General features: G+C 42.8%; 1 protein-coding gene across 8 annotated transcripts in view; it reads right to left on the bottom strand.

Annotated features, from left to right (window-relative positions):
• Positions 1-17,716, bottom strand: part of arhgef9a (Cdc42 guanine nucleotide exchange factor (GEF) 9a) — a 49,124-nt gene that overhangs the window by 11,120 nt on the left and 20,288 nt on the right. For 5 of the 8 annotated variants that reach the window (XM_080901882.1, XM_080901880.1, XM_080901881.1 and 2 more), the window contains 7 exons: positions 11,515-11,694; positions 9,305-9,505; positions 7,132-7,311; positions 6,656-6,888; positions 5,397-5,526; positions 3,463-3,594; positions 1,324-1,567 (listed from right to left, as the gene is read on the bottom strand). In XM_080901882.1, the coding sequence (XP_080758008.1) occupies positions 1,324-1,567; positions 3,463-3,594; positions 5,397-5,526; positions 6,656-6,888; positions 7,132-7,311; positions 9,305-9,505; positions 11,515-11,694 (1,300 nt within the window). Of the gene's footprint in view, positions 1-1,323; positions 1,568-3,462; positions 3,595-5,396; positions 5,527-6,655; positions 6,889-7,131; positions 7,312-9,304; positions 9,506-10,505; positions 10,596-11,514; positions 11,695-16,478; positions 16,869-16,908; positions 17,144-17,716 lie in introns of those variants that run through there. The other 3 variants (XM_080901887.1, XM_080901886.1, XM_080901885.1) reach the window with 3 other exon arrangements.

Here is a 17,716-nt window from a genome sequence, read left to right as displayed (position 1 = left end):
GCCCATTCTTCTTTGCAAAATTGTTTTAATCCAGCCACAGGGGAGGGTTTCAAGCATGAATGGTCATGCCAAAGCATCTCAATCAGGCTGAAGTGATTAGGCCACTCCACAACCTTAATTTTGTGTTTTCAGAAGTGGACCTGCTGGTGTGTTTTTGGATCATTGTCCTGGTGCATAGCTTAAGTGCTATTGAGCTTCAAGGCATGAACTGATGGCCAGACATTCTCCTTCAGGATTTTCTGGTAGAGAGAAGAATTTATGGTTTCATCAATTACGGCAGGTCATTCAGGTCCTGAAGCAGCAAAGGTAAATGGCCTGTATTTGTATAGTGCTTTACTAGTCCCTAAGGACCCCAAAGCGCTTTACACATCCAGTCATCCACACACACATTCACACACAGGTGATGGCAGCTACATTGTAGCCACAGCCACCCTGGGGCGCACTGACAGAGGCGAGGCTGCCGGACACTGGCGCCACCGGGCCCTCTGACCATCACCAGTAGGCAACGGGTGAAGTGTCTTGCCCAAGGACACAACAACTTAGACTGTCCGAGCCGGGGCTCGAACCGGCAACCTTCCGATTACAAGGTGAACTCCCAACTCTTGAGCCACGATCGCAAAGCAGCTCCAGACCATCACACTACCACCACCATGTTTGACTGTTGGTACGATGTCCTTGTTAGCTCCTTGCCAGATGCAATGGGGCTCAAACTTTCCAAAAAGTTCCGCTTTTGAAGATATTTCCCAGTTTTATGGATCATCAAGATGGTTTCTGGCAAATGCAACAGAAGATTTTGTGATCTTTTTGGTCAGCAGTGGTTTTCGCCTTGAACATTTTGCCGAGCCTCTTTCTTATTGTTGAATCATGAATGCTGACCTTAACTGAGACGAGTGAGGCCTGCAGTTCTTTTTGATGTTGTTCTGGGTTCTGTTGTGACCTCCTGGATGAGCCGCTAATGCATCCATCCTTGGAGTAATTTTGGTAGGGCAGTCACTCCTGGGAAGGTTCACCACTGTCACCGCTTTCTGAATATTAGTTCTCACCATGGTTCGCTGGAGTCCCAAAGCCTTAGAAATGGCTTTGTAATTACTTTTTCACACAGGGCCAGGTAGACTGGCATAGCTTTTTTCCCTTAATGAATGAAATCACCATTTAAAAACTCGGGATTTACTCAGGTTTTCTTAGTAAAATATTAAAATGTGCTTGACGATCTCATCTATGTAAATGTGATAAATATACAAAAGAATAAACTGAAGTTCCAGCATTTTGTGAACAAAACTAATAGTTTTCAAACAGGGAGGTGTAGAGCGGTGTGTGACTAACCAATTTTCTCATCCTCCTGCACCATCTTCCTCTCCTCGGCGAAGGCCCTGAGCCAGCGGATCTTCTCCTCTGGCTTCTTGGCCAGGAAGATGTGGATCTCCTCGCTGTCTTTGTTGCACAATTTAAAGGCATTCTTCACACTAACGTTGAAGTCTTCGTCACGCCCGTCTATAGTGTCCCGCACCTCGTAGCGATCCATGTCAATGCGGCCCTTATAGTACAGGATGTCCCGGCGTATCAGATCCTGGTGAAGAGCAGATAGATTTTTGTCATTGTGTGTGTGCTGAATCTTAGAGAAGCCGACAAACACGGTATCTCGAGAGTCTGCCTTACGTGACACCTTTCACTCACACGCTGCAGAAAACAGCCCTATTTTTCAGTTCTTTGCCTAATATCACAAAAAAGGACGCATGGCACTAGATTATCAGATACACACTAAAACCAGACGAATGACTGTAAAATGACACCGCCATGAATCGAATATTTGTATAGCAGGGGTCTCAAACTCATCTAACATCACAGGGTGCATCCAGTGTAATTTCATATTAAATGGGCCACATCAGTGAAGGTGCCTAATAACGCCTGATAACAGTGCCTAGTAACTTTTTAAAAAATGTCCATTTACTAAGCACATGAAGACGTTCAACTATAAATGTAATTCCTGAGCTATCTTAAGATGAAAAAGCTTAATTTTAGCAATATCTTTGTTTTTTCGCATGAAAAGAAAATTTTATTAAATCAGAAATGTTTCAGGACGGCCCATTGGGTTTACACTGTAAAGGAAATAAAGAAATAAAAGAACCTGAAATTTAAAAAATACATCTCATGTGAATTCATAGAAAATATCATATTTTTTTTTTACTGTGTAAAACTGAAAATTCTGTTGTAAATTGTGAAAAGGGCTTTTTTTGGTGTATGTCAGGTCATGGAATATGTCCTTTTTAGTAAGAAGAAATTTCAGTTAAAGGTTCAAAATTTATGTTCTGAAATTTCAACTTTCTATCTATTAATTTCTGAGCAACATGATTTTTGAGTACCTGAGCCCAACACACCAGCAGCTATAAAACACATACTGCAAAAGACACAAACACAACTAATGAATGAGTATTGACTGACATTGTTATTGCTTTGCATTTCAGCTCTCCACGCGCGCACACAGCACAATAACTGTAACCCTTCTAACTTTCATCATTTGCAGGAACAAGATGGCCACGTGAAAAATTCTTCGCCGCGACCCCTCCCTCAGGAGGAAATGAACATCCCGTTACGCTGCGAGGTCGACGAAGGTACAAAGAAAGGATCGGGGCGTCTTTTAATAAGCATGCAGAGGCAAATGTGCATCTTTGTGCTGATAAGGAAGAGATGAGAGGAAAAGAAGGCAGGCAACATGTAATGTGCTCCTCACGCATCCCGAGGGCTCTTAGGAGCCGATACATATGTAGCACTGAGGATGCTGGATAAGCAAGAATAAAAACAAAGACTGGAATTTATAATGTAGAATGACTCGGAGCAGATTTTTGTTAGTGGACCAGAACAGCAGGCACACAGAGAGGTCTGAGGACACACCTGAGTTCATTTCTGGTGCCATAGATGTTCAAATGTGACAAGTCAGGGGAGGGCGTGTGTGTGCGTGGAAAGACAATATAACTCCAAGTCTTTGTTTTTTGTTTTGTGTGTGTGTTTGTCTGTGTAGTGATAAAACTATTGTTCCTCTGCTTCCACACGTGTGTGTTCGTGATGTAGTTTTTCAGCCTCTGTGTGTGTTTGTGTCTAAGTGTCTGCCTGCATTTGTGTCTGTATCTCTGTGCGTGTATTGAGTCAATCCAGGCGTGAACATTCGTCTGACAGGCGAGCACAGCCTTGGTGCATTAGAGCCTAAACTACCAAAGCTCCATTTTGTGAAAGGCACTGAGGATTTGAACGCATCTTCAGCGAGGGCTGGTGCGTCTCATGCAGCATTATATAATCTGTTTTCAGGTTGTAAGAATTCACATTGTCTTCAAGCGTCTCTGTTACCAGCCATGTGATCTTGCAACTTCCAAGAACACGAGTGGAGGCTACATTTTAGCTTCCAAGCATGTTTTCACTCAATAAAGTCTTTAAATAAAGGGAAGACGTTGAAGAGAGACACAGCCTTACCTTCTTACAGAGGACCAGCTGGTGATCAAAGAGGAAGAAGACTCGCTGCTGGCTGCGTCCATACGGCTGATAGATCCATGACAACTCCCCAGTGTAGATGAGCTCTGAGCTCCTGTCCAATATATCATCCCCCTAGACATAAACACAACAGTTAAAGAGTTAACGAATGAAAAGAATACTCCTGCTACAGCAAAAATTTATTTACTCATCACCGTTAGTCGCACTCAGCCTGTGGAAACAGTTACATAATATATTTTGTGGTTCACAAAGAAGTCTTGGAAATTAAACCTGATAATGTCATAATCATGTCATCAGGGATAAATCGGAATTATGGAACGTTTTTTACAGGCTGAAACATCTAAATGTCTCTCCAGGTTAGGAAGGGGGAGTGCTTGAAACCAACCAATCTTGAAACCAACTAGTAAATAAAATAAAATCTTATTACAAGCTGCCCAACTTTGCAAAGTGTAGTAGTAAACTGCTGGATTAATCCTTTGGAAATCAGTCAACACACAGTTACGTCCTGCTCTGAAAATCAAGGTGTCTTTTTCAGTTTTTAAACACTCGCTTTCCTGCTGTGTGTGTTTCAATCCTAGCTCATCTGTTTTTTGGTATGTTAGTAAAAAAGCACTCGTTGGCCTACAGGCATTTAAAAAGAGACTAAGACAGTCACATCATTTAAACATAAGATGGCGGTCCAGAGTGTTCAGCTGGCAAAGCAAGTCAAAACAAACTACCTTATTTATGTTATTTACATTACTGCAGTCATTACTTTGAAGGCCAGCGTGAGAGTCTCTGCCTTATTAGTCTCCTCTGCTTTGTGTTTCACCGTGTCTCGACTATGTGTGTAACAATGAAAAAGGAGCAGAGGAAAGATGTTACTCAACTTCAAGTCAAGCCACTACGTTACTGTAAGTACAACTAAAACTTCCCAACAGGCGATCATCTGTCGACTAAAATGCACCAGGATGCCTTGAAGTAGTTATAAAGACATTATTTTGTTTATTATTTCTTTATTATTTAAAAAATTACCGGCACAAGTAAATGTTTAAATTTAAGATTAAATACAAAGGACACATCTGAAATGCAGCAGGAGACTATAACGTAACCTTTGGATTTTATTTTTTGCGTTTTTGCTCATTTTCTTCTGCTTGTTTATGAAAGAGAGAGCATAAATATATTATGATATATTCTTATTGTTATTATTGTATGTTACTGTTTTTGTTGGTGGTAAAATAAAAAGTATGCTCTGAGTAAGTGTGTGTCGCAGTGTGAATTTCTACCATCAGAGTAAATTAATTATTATCAACGAGCAGCACTGTTGCCCCCAGGAAGGCCTGTGCTTGATTCACAGAGTTTCTTGAAAAGAGTCTGCAGATTAAATCATCTGCATTCATTTGTTTCCCTTTCTCAAACAAACACTTTCTCACACACGTCAGTCTCGAGCACGTTAACGGGCAATTTAACCGCTTTAATCTCTCTGTATCGCTGTTCTTAACATTTTTTCTCCAGTTTGACACCTCATAGTTAACACTAAACGTCTGAAAATGCCGCCAAAATATCTCAGTATTTTAAACTCACTCGACCCGAATCTGCCATGAAAAAATTAGAGAAAAGCCCACAGGGAAAAGCAGTGGCGGGGGAGCTTACTGTAGCATATCACAACCATTCAATGTAATTTACATTGCTACTACGGGCTGCTGGCCATGGCTGGATTTCTTTTATTGCCATTTGTGCAAAGACCCTTTCTGGTGGTAAAATGAAAACAAAGGCATAGGTGTTGCTGATGGACCCTTTTCTTTAGTCTGAGATGCTTTGGGTGTAAATGCTGTCTACGCCCCACATTTTAGGAATTAATGGCACCATTTGGGAAAACATAAAAACATAAACATTAAGCTTTTGTTCAGTACAGTACGGTACATTCATACACATACCTCCCAGTCCAGAACCGAGGCTTGCCACTGGGCGATCTTGTCAATATTCTCCAGCCGTCTCTTCCTCTCGTTGATTTGCTGGGTGACGTTCCGCATTACTGCCAGCGCTGCTGCCACGTATCGATAGTCACTACAGACACAGTGCACACATAATTACTCTTGGGTGTTTAAGAGGGTTGTAGCTCTTGGTGGTTGGCCACTCAAAGGCATGTAATGTTGTAGTAGTTAATGATACAGAGTAGCCTATTAAAGAGCGGGATTATAAACTCAAGTAACAGTAGTAAATCTGCTGGAACACACTCAAAAAAAGGGAAAAAAGACACTGCTATTTAATTTTAATCAGCCACTTTCTCTATTCACAGTTAACTCCGGCTGCGTCTTTGCTAACTGAGCTGGATTTATCCCTCTGGCTTAGATGTGCTGCAGATCCAATCCTCACTTTGGAAGATAATATGTGTGTGTGTGCTTGTGTGACAGAGAGAGTCCTATATCTGGCAGATTCTCCACTGCTCCTAACAGTCAAACACTGCGATCTGGCAGGCCTCGCTGGCAGAGCTGGCACCTGTCCCTCTCTGGCTGAGAACGCGTGGTTTGTGAATGACCTGGAGCTGGCTGAGACATGCTGAATCACTTAAACAATGTTTCCGTGGGTTTGCACGCATGAGTTTGCACATCTGGATGCGCACATATGCGTTTAATGCATGAAAGCTCATCAGCAAATGTTTAGATTACATACTCTGCTTCTGTGCTGCAAAAACATAGATTGTTGTGTGTGTGCCAACACCCGAAGAAAATAATCCTCAATTCATATTTAACCTGTTATCTCTCTCTCTACATATATATATATATACACATATATATAGCAAAGTTATTTGATGTATATATATACACACACATATATATATGTGTGTATATATATATATATATGTGTGTGTGTGGAATGGAATACTGTATATATGAACAGTGGAATTTAGTATTTTCAAGACAACTTAGAGTTCGTAATGAGATGTTTTCTTCAAAAAAAAAAAAAGGAAAAAAAAAAAAAAGAGTACAAAACAACATTTGCTCCAGTTCATGCATGGATAATTACCGCTTCAGTGGTTTAAACCCAACACCTGCAACAGCTGCATTGCAACACAATGCATCTGGAACAAAATGATGCATCAGTAATGACTTCACTTTTAGAAGCAAATGCATTTCTATGAAAGGGCAACAAATGAAACAGCTGAAAAGTTATTCGTGGCCTCGGCGTACTGTACCTGTGCTCCTGTGCGGTGTATTTAAGAAGCTCGGCCAACTGGAGTGGATATTTGCAGATTTTCTGGACGGGCGTGAGCAAGAAGCCATCTATGGCGATGTCAATCATTTGCTGGAGGAGGCGACAGGCTTCGAAGAAGTGCTGGTACCTGCCATCCCTCATCAGTTTGCTCAGCTCCATACAGGCATCCAAGTGGTTGTTACAGTATTCTGAATAAATCCAGAAACCGTCTTGCTGTAGTGCAAAGGAGTAGAGATGGACATCGTCAGGATAATTAAAAAGAAAAATCATATAAATAGGGGAGTGATTATGGTTTCTAAAACATTAATTTCTTCTTATCTTAGGATGCTGTTAGCTGGTTAATTAGCTCCACAATTTAAATATTATCTCAAGATAACGAGACGAGATAAAAGAAAAATCTATTTTCTTCTTCTTCTTCTTTCATTTTTGGTCGAAGTTTGTCTAAAATATACTCACGTGTTCTAAAAAGCACGGCCCGATTTCAGAGAGGTGCGGCTCCTCTGTGTTGTACTGTTTCTCCAAATCTCTGACAAAACCCATCTGAAAGCGGTAGATGTCCTCGATGTTTCCAAAGATGACCTTCAACTGGTCGTCGTTAAACATGTCCACGCGCTTCCTGCACTGGCGCAAGTAGCCCTGCAAACAACACCGGTTACAGCTACAGTGAGGCTTTGACAGAAGATCCTGTTCAGATGAGCACAAACATTTTTCAAAATGAGTATCAGGTCTCGAACTGTGCCATGGCTGCTTGTAGTTAATTAAATGCCCTGAAGCTTTGGCACTTTGGGAACAGATCTGATATAAGATAGCCAGACTTCTCCCTGCTGTCATTGTGAAATATGCATGCTAATCCTTTTTGTTTTGTTTCTTAAAGTCAGGCTCAGTTCAAATATGCATAATCACAACAGGGACTTCACATTATTGTATCTGAGAAATGTGACATTTCAACGATCAAGTCATTTACTGGTGATGAATTAAAACATCTGAGAAACATAAAAAACATTACAGGCATCTAATAAATAATTTTTTAAATAACAAAAAAAAAATATCTTAGCATCATTTTGAATTCAGCAGTGCAAAATTTCTTCTTCTTTGTAACTTTTCTAAAACACCGAAGCAACTTACTTTAATGAACTGACCGGCTTTTTAAATCCAGAATATTCTACATCTGTATTTTTGATTGCTTGGTCTGGTTTTTAGCTCTTCAACTTCAGTTTTTATTATTTAAAAGTGAGCTTGTTCAAATCTGTTCCTCAGCTCAGAAAATCCTTTGCCCGTGCATGTCCTTGAATATTTGGAAGATCAAAGTTGCTTACATTAGCAAGACGTGCAGAGGTAAAATCCACGCTTTATTGCAACTATTCTTAAACAAGATGCTTACCTAGATATGATCTGGAATACAAACATGTATAGAGCAGTTTAGGGAAAGATGATTGGAAAATATGTGATGGAAATCGTCTAAGTTCAAAACTGTTTATTCTAGCATAGAGCACTGCTGTGTGCTGTGCATTACGGCCAAACATCTCCACTTTGGTCTTGTCTGTTCAAAGGACATTGTTGCAGAGGTCTTGTTGTTTTTTCAGATGCTTATCAAAACATAAGCATGTTCTTTTTAAAGAGAAGAGGCTTTCTCCTGGCAAAGGTTGCAAACAAGCCATACCTGTTCAGTCTTTCTTTGATTGCACTGTCATGAACTTTAAACATGCTAACTGAGGGCTGCAGAGTCTGAGATGTAGCGTTGGGGTTTTTACGAGCATCACGCAGTCTGATGATGGAGTGAATATGCTGGGACGTGTACTCCTGGGAAGATTGTGGGATTGTGTGAGCACACACCTGAACAGCAAAGTGCCAAAACGTCTTCCTTTAGGTGCTCACACTTGCTGATGATTAATCAGTCAAGTGCCTTTTATCATTAGTGTGGTGGCCAGTAAATAACAGTGATTGTCACTTAGATTAGTGAGTTAGATACCACTGTTTAAAGACCAGACACATGCCAGGGAAAAGCAGGCTGTATGTAGTGTATGTTGTAAAGACATTTAAATCAAATGATGCAGCATATAGAGGCAAAATTGTACTAGCTCCAAATATTTTAGAAATTAAGTTATTAATATATTCAAATGTTACAATGTGTGCACTTTATAGAGGATACATGCCTGTTTATTATTTATTAGACTGAGATTCCTGGCTTGGGAGCATTTTTAAAGAGCTGCAATTCTAATAATATAAAAATGGCCAGGGTTTTGTTTATTTTTATTAGGTGTGAATTTTAGCTTGTCACTTCAGGATGATTCATAATATAATGACAAATTTGGTCTGGACTGCTGGGACCACTGTGTACAGCTGACATATTGCGGTTTTGCATTTAGCTAAAGAAGCATTATTTTTGGCCTGTTTAGCAAACGAGAAAGAAAAAAAAATGCCTGGAATAAAAGTGTGAATGTGGGAGTGTTACGAATTTATGCAAGATACTAGATGCGTAGCATCAAAAAGACTGCTGCTTTTTAATTAATTCAGCTTCATACCATATAGTTTATAACCTGCCCTGCTCTTACTTGACATATTAAAGCAAAGCCGGGAACAGCAGTGTATATAGATGTGTGATTTATGAATGTGTGCCGGTGTTTAGTACCTCACAGATGTCCTTGAGGTGTTTGATATAATGTCTCTCTGTGCTCATAATCTCATTTATAACGTTAGCCCTCATCTGGTCTCGGTTTTGGAGGGGTGAGCCCAGACATAAGCAGTCATTGGTTGGATCCAGGTGCCCGTTCTGTACCTCGCTGGTTCCTTCAGCTGGCTCTGCTCCACCGTCTTCCTGGTTCACCCACAGCTGAGGACAAATACATTCATGCACACACAAGAGCCACATGCATTCGAATGAGTAAAGAGCTTTCTTAAAGGTTGGGTGGGGGAAAAAAGGATTAGACAACATATTTATATATAATGATTATTGTTAGTATTAACAAGTAATATTAGCTCTCCTAATGTGTTACCAGTCACACATGAAAGCATACACACCCAAACATCCCACACATAAACACAGCGCTTCATTAAGAGGTCCTCTGGTAGTTTAGACAGTGAGTCGCTCTCCAGCATGGCAAAAAACACACTGCCAAACACTCCAGAGTATAAAAAAGCCTCTCTCAGAGACCGAGCACATATTCTGAGGGCATTTAATATGTGACTCAAAATCTGCCCCCTACACATATGCATGCATGCGCTCAAATACCACCTCGTGATTTCACCGACACTCACGCACACACATAGAGATCCACATACATCGTGTATTCCACTCTCGCTCGTAGAAAGGGCCAAGTGAGCGTGTTTTCAGATGCCCAGCAGCCAACACCTGATGACACACAGTTTGCCAAGAGAACATCAAAGAACCGACGGGTAGAATGTCAAACACAAGATGAGGAATGTAGCGCCACAGACAAGCAGAGTGACGGGTGGTAGAGCACTGACTGCAGACGAGAACTAGTAGCACAGCATTAAGACTGAGAAATAGTCAGAGTCAATAGTAAATAGAGTACTGAAGAGAATGATCCATAATTGAACTATAAAAAAAAAACATGAGTAATTTTTCCCAAATCCATCTAATTCTACGTGAATACATCTGTACAATTTTTTTTAGAATGGCCCTTTAAGGAGACATTTCACATTAGCTTTACTTTTGACTCATCAGTTCTGCCTCTCTATCGAGCCCGTTGAGGAATGATGTGATAACGTTAATGTTTGGTAATGTCGAGGGCACGTTGCGTGGACAGACTGGAGCGGGCGGGTGGGCGGGCAGGCTGGATGGGTAGATGAAGCTGGGAAAAAAAACGCACCTTTGACGTGGTGTTTTGGAACCGTGGAGTTGCTATGGGGTTGATATAGAAAACCTGTTTTGTTTGGGGCTGAGGAGGGTGGGGTTCCACCTTGGAAAGAGAGAATGACAGAACAGAAAGATACTTTTTGGTTGACAGTCAGTCAGCCTGTCTGCCCTGCCCTCTCAGGAGTGAATATGGAAGGGTGGACAGGTGGGAATGACCATGGAAAGTGTCTGGGTGGGTGCTCTGCTGTGGGATCCCTTCAACTACAGCAAAGATGCTAATTCTTCCTTCCTTCATAAAGACACTAAACCATATCAGGAATGTTCAACGATATATTCTACTTTGCATCATAAATTGTGTCTAATTAAAATATTTTTTATTATTATATGCCTTGGACTAAGACTTTAGGCGAGAAGCCTTCTGCTTTCATCCAAAGAAATTTCAAAAACATATCGCAGAGTTAAACTATGAATATACATCTTCCTGTACAGTCACGCTTCACCATTCCAAGAGAAGTGCAATTACAGAAAGCAGAAGTAAAAGTAGTAGGGAAAGGCATTCAGCGGCAGCGTGCAGTTTTTGGATTCAGCTGAACTAAGACATGGGTGCTATTACATAATCATGATGTAATGCGAGGATGTTGTAAATTTAATTGGATTTCAAGGATAGAAGTTGAAGGTGATGCTACGCTAAAAAAAAAAAGAAAAGGGGGCTCATCAGCATCTTTGTTTTCTTGTCCCTGAACATCCGATAAAGGCACCTAGCTAGCTGTTTTCTCCTCTCTTCAGTGTTATGTATTATTAAAATAAAGCAGCACTTAACAGTGGAACTGTGGAAGAAGCATATTAATGTGTGTGCTTTGTGAAAGTGTGTTTGTGTAAGGCGGAATAATTGTGCATGTGTACCTTCCAGTATGTTTATTTATCAGCTCGGGTGCATATGTTCATGTGCCTCCATTTGTGTACGTGTGTGGGTGTCTGTTGTGTCTGTGGTCGCTGGCCAGCCATGGCTGCAGCTAACTCACCCGTACAAAGCTGGCAGGGAACCATCCTTCCTCCTCATCAATCTGGCCCCACCACCAGTCCTTGTTGGAGGCGTCCAGCACCTTGATGACGTCACCGGCCTTAAACGCCAACTCCCGGTCCGCCATGGTCACATGGTCCCATACCGCCTCAGCGTTGACGATTGAACCTCCACTTATCAACTGTAGGAATTGGAAGGAGAGACAAGAAATACCTTATGTATTATTCTGATCACGTGAAGCTGTGAAGCAGGAGTAAACACTAAACATTGATCAACAGAACACAATCCAACGTGATCCAAAACGGTAAATGAATCAAATCTGAAACTGAATGCAGTACAGTAATATGCCAGATTTTGGCTCCAGTATGTGTGAGTCCTTGTTGTTAAACCCACTCAGATTTCTAATGGAGTTAAACATAGGCCCTCAAAGCCAGGGCCCGCTAGCAGCTCGGGGACTGCACAGCAAATAGAACGGCACAATAGCCAACACAGATCATAGAACAACACAACAATAAAACAACGATACAAAAAAGGCAGAGCCGTTAGTGGGGAAAACATTCTGTGTTCAGTGGCACAGCACCAGTCTCCACACAGGGACGGTAATTGGCCCATTATGCCTTTAGAATAATTACATGTGTTAATGTAATATAAATGCTAAGGAGCAAACAAATGTGAAGGGATAATCTCCTTTCCTTCATGCTGTCACTGGGGCTTGTTATTTTATCTGCAGCAGTCTTCTACCAAACATGAAAGGATGACTCATCAAATCTTTTCTATTGACTTTAAAATCATGAATAAATAATGTGGACATTATGCGACACTAAAAATAAAGATTGAATTTGTGCAACGTACATGAGCAAAGTTATTTGATGTGCATCAATTAGAGATTGTAAGGTGATCAGTAGTCTTTAAGGGGAACCGGAGAAGCTAAAGGTTGTTCTCATTAAAAGACATGTTCTTTAGTGCCTGAAATCATCAATCTAAAGCGTCACCATCTGTCACACTGATCACTTAGCTCTGTTACCTTGTGAAGCACAACCCCATGCATGCGTGCAGCCCCACGTTTTTACTCTGTATGCATGAAACCTGTGTATGCATCCGTGGAACAAATCCAACTGTTTGTCCCAATTGTTCTCTCCACAGTAGTGTTCATCAGCATTCTCCAGTCCGGAGCTTAACCACGCATCCAGTCCCTGGGGCTGTGGGCAGAGCAGCCAGCGCTAACCAACCCTGACAAGGGATGCTGTGGCTCTAGGTAAGGACTTATCAAAGGCCTGCAGAAATAGCTGTCACAGGGATGGCTACAAAATTAGTTCCTTACTTCTCTTAAGGCCTTTGCATAATCCTATTGAGCTACTTTCATTTTATACGTTTAGCTAATTGTTTTTTTTCTCTTTAATTATCTAAGATTATTTTGTCTATTGTAAAAGACAAAAATGACCCTCCTACCTCTACCTCAGTCTAGCACAAAATTGCTTTTCTACCTTCCTGCCGATGCAGTGAGTTTGCAGTGTGTCTATAAGAAACAACACAGTGTGTGCATGTGTCAAACTCAGAAGCTACATGGGCCCTCCAACCTGTAGACAAGACCACCACCCTGATGGATTACTGAGACAGCTACAGGGGCTATAAGCCAATCAGGGCAGAGAAGTGAATACAGGGAGGGACGGACTTCCATGCCTGGAAGTGAAAGAACAGCCGTCGTCATGGTGACAGATGAGGATGCTTCACTGATATTGACAAGATGATGGGATGAGGCAAGGACATTTCAGGGTGCACCACAATATTTCCACATTTAGGCGCGTGTGCGCGTGTGAGAGAGTAGTCACACACAAAGAGTGACCACCGAATAACTGCAGTGTCACTCAGCTATTAAATATTAAAATCAATCACAAACTGCAATTTCAAATTAAATCTAAAAATGCAAAGGAAAACAGCACGGGCCTCTGCAGACAGTTCGGAGATCAAAGATGTTTAGCCAGGCATCACTTTGGACAGGTAGCTGGGGTAACAATAGCTGTAGCCTATATCTCAAAGCGCTCCACTTCAGGAAGAGAGGAGGGTTACCGCAAAAACATGTGTCACGCTGCCATGGAAACAGGATCAATAAGTAGTGCTCAAAAACATTAAAAAATCATTGCTGGTTCAGGAAAGGGAATTTAAATGATCTATTAGGGAAAAAACACCTGAAGGAATAACTAGTGGAAGCCAAATCAGCTCCACTTGACTTACACCATAAAAAGAAGCCCATAGAAGAGATGAGCCTTGGCACTGAGGTCAGCCTTGCTTCTTGCCCTCCCACCCCCTCGTCGTCCCTCCAGCACCACTCCATTTTCAGCCCCATTCACTACAAGTGCAATCTCTCTTGTCCCCATCAATCTGCTGTAATACGGGCAACAGACAGAAAGAGCAAAGGAAAGAGGGATGGAGATCCATTCACAGTGTTCCTCCCTCCTCAGTTCTTTCCGTTTATCCCTCCATCTCTCTAATGAGATCAGTACTGCCCTCTCCAATATATTGCATCCTTTTTTCCCTCTACATGTCTGAATAAATTAAAAGCATTACATAATCAATCTTCCCCCGTTCCCGCCTAAGCACGGCCCCATACCTAGCTGGATAATACAGTAAACACACAGAGCCAAGCACAGAGAGGGCTTGCTCATCATACTCATCATTACATGTGTGTCTATCAGCTGTCATGACCTATGTCATCATTATGGGCACACTGCAGTTCCTACATGAAAGATCAGAGGGCTAAGCAGATATCTCTGAACTGCAAAACCCGTATTTGGGTCAATGCAAATGAATGCAGAGGAATCTTTCCCTTTATATAGGCGTTTGTGACAGTGCTTTCTGTTACATGTCAGAGCACAGACATGGAGCCTGACACGGAAATGTGTATGAATAGAAAGCAGATTCACTTGCTTATATCATCTTTGCAGCGCAACACATCAGCATTCACTGCACTGGCAAAGCCACTGCATTCCAACATCCTCCTCTGTATCCAACCTTAGCACAGCTGCACCAAAGTACCAATAGCATCCCTGAACAAGCACGCATACACACACACACACATACGCCTTTAGCCAACCTTACCATGTTTGTGGCATGTAACTGTTCGGAGAGTGTATGCATGGAGAAGTCCGGTTCATACGATCATGATAATCGAACTCCTGTTTTGGAATAGGTGACGGTCCTCCGCGAGAGCCTGAGCCGTAAAGTAACAAGGTAGTGTATTCCAATGCACCGAGTGAGTCTCGCGGTCCGTCCTCCCTGTGTCTGCCAACCCTGTTATGTAATACACTTATACCCCGAGTCTGGGAGCCAATCAAAGATGCTCTGCTTAAAACCGGTGAGAAATGCACACACATCCTCACACACGCCGCTGTCCCACTCGCGCACACCATCTGCACATTGACACTTCTGACTGCACAGCATTTAACAGAACTCTATTAGAAGGCACCTGCCCTGGTGGAATTACAAACGTGTGAATGCTCGGGATGTGCGCAGGATGCAGACTGAAAAGGCACAGCACATAACACCCACTCGAGACTACCTCTCACCCACATCACTTAACATGCTCGCATACTTACATGTGAGCAACACATCTGTAATTAGCACTCCGTTTGTTGGCCATGTGACCCATAACCACTGCGGTGCACGTTACGATCTTGTGACGTTGCGACGATTTGCATGCTTACAGTCCTGCGAGGGTCTCCGAAAGGGGGATGCTGTTTATGCGTTTGTACCAGCCACAGAGATGAAAACACCAGCCCTCATGCAACAGCATGTGATGGAGGTATCTGTGTTCATAATACACATCTCACAGCACCTGCAGTCCAACATTTATCACTTAACTGCACACGCACAGAAAACACACAGCACTTAGCAGTGAGTGTGAGGAAGCACATACAGTATCTTCAGAAAACCTGGTGAGTCTAACATCCCTATTAATAGGACTGTCATGGACAGCTCTGGGATAGGGCTTTCAGAATATCTATTTCAGACGTTCATTCAACATTCATGACACCTGCCTCCAATCCTTTATTAGACTATGGCGATGCACTTGGAAGGGAATGGAAGGAAAAATACTTTTTTTTTTGTCATCTCCAGCTGACAAGCCTTTTCACTTGGACTGCATTGCATCTGAAAGAAATATATAATGATGCATTTTTTATTAGTCACCATTTAGTGCCTGGGTGACATAACGTGTGGGCTTCAGAAACAGGTGCTACAAGTGCAAGAGAGAAAACAGGGCACAATATGGGGGGGGGGGGCTGTGAAATGGGAGCTCAGTTTAGCTGAATCTAAAATGGGGGAAACCTGGAGTGATGAGGCCCTGCTTTATTAGGCCTACCCTGCCATGCTGTTGGTTACTGTTCAGCTGAGACTACAATGATGCTCTAGAGTGTGTGATCAGCAGCACAAACCTCTCACTTGCACCGCTATTTGCTACAAATATCACACTGACTTGTGGGGAGATATCACAGCACAGCTATTAGCTGCCATATTGTGGATGAGGCTACAGTGGATCACAAAAGGGAGGGAAAAAAACAAGTCCTTATGCAGCAGTAGGACGTTGTTAGAATAATTTTTAAAAAACACCGTCACATTCATTTCCCATCTAAAAGTCATATTATTATAGAATAAAATTCATCAATGCGCATAATCCACAATATTCAACATGGAGGAGAGGCGAAGATCGACGTGGGGTTGGGGAAGGTGGGTTGGAGAGGAGATGTTTATACTATTATGCGTGGAAAATGAATTTCCAGTCACCACAGAAAAAGGTAAGCGCATCACAGATCTGTATCCGCACAACTACGACCACCACCAGACAACACTAGCTATCACAAACGGGGGGGAGGAGGACACAAAACATAACGAAGGATTGGAAGGAGGGAGAGGGTGGGGGGTGGTGGTAGGGTGGTGGGAAGAAACAGAAATACATTATGTTGTACCAACGTCATTCATTTCAACGCGTAGCCGTGATGGAGCGCCGGGTGTCCCCGCTCTCGACCAACGCGCACTGCTGTTCTCTCCTCTCCTGTGTGAAAGTGCGCTGCGCTGCGAACCGGGCCCCAAGCGCAGATCCATTTAACGAGTACCGAGGATGAACATCAACAGCACGTTCACAAGCACCAGAACCGCGATCACCGTAAACACCGCGCAAGTCTGGACGTCCAAGGCCATGGCGCAGCGCTGCGGGCCGATGCTGAGCTGTGCTCTCAGTTACGGGCGGTATTCAGCTCTCCACACTTAGACACGCAGCCTCAAAGCAACCAGAAATCCTCCATTACAGTTAGGCAAGAAATGACGAAAAGATGCCCCTACTTCTCTCCACACAGCGCGATGCGATTCATAAAGATAACGGGAAGAGATGCATCATCCTCACCATCATCATCGTCATCAGTCTGCACCGCGATTTCTCCCCGCTAGTCAACACCTGCCGGTGTTTCGCCTCTTCCCTCAACCCGACCGTCTCTCAGGCCAATAGATTCTCAGAGCACACAAGAGGGAGGCTGTGCGCAGGCTGTTCGCAGCTGCTGAGCTGCCTTCCGGTGAGTGGGGGACCAGGGAGAACGGCTGTGAGCCTGAGAGGCGGTCCTGTGTTAATAGTGATCAGCTCTCTGCCGCTAGACTACCGGCGTCAGCCATCACCTACAGCCGGGGGAGGGGCACAGCCAGCCCCTCGCTGACTACATCGACCACTGAGACCAGAATCATAACCTCATTCATCTCCCACCCCATCTAAAAATATCGTGGTGGTGCCGTGGTGATTTATCATTTACCATTAACAACCCCGGCATGAAGGAGAATAAATGTCAGAGTAATGGATGCATGTTCCTCAAAGTGATCACCATCTTATAATTTTATTGGCATAATGTCTGCCAATTTATCAGTGGCAGCAGATTCATCGACAGGAGCTGGTTTGATATTCAAATACATGCACTTTCTGCATTACCACTGGTGCACCGGGCGCACCTCACTGATGCAAGAAGACCGTTTAAAGGTGCCATCTCTCGGACATGCAACGGTTTCTCGGGGATCAAAGGTGTCCAATTCAGTCCTGCTGGAGTGGATGAACCTCAAGAGATGAACCTCAAGTTTTAAGTTCTAAGTTCGTGTGAAGACCGGTCCAGCGTGCACTTAACTGGAGAACTTGGACTAGATGTACTCTGTGGAGCTAACCTTAAAAGTTA

Source organism: Rhamphochromis sp. 'chilingali' (assembly GCF_963969265.1).
Source record: "Rhamphochromis sp. 'chilingali' genome assembly, chromosome: 13".
In the NCBI taxonomy this organism is placed as follows: domain Eukaryota; kingdom Metazoa; phylum Chordata; class Actinopteri; order Cichliformes; family Cichlidae; genus Rhamphochromis; species Rhamphochromis sp. 'chilingali'.
This window is presented reverse-complemented; position numbering and strand designations above follow the sequence as displayed.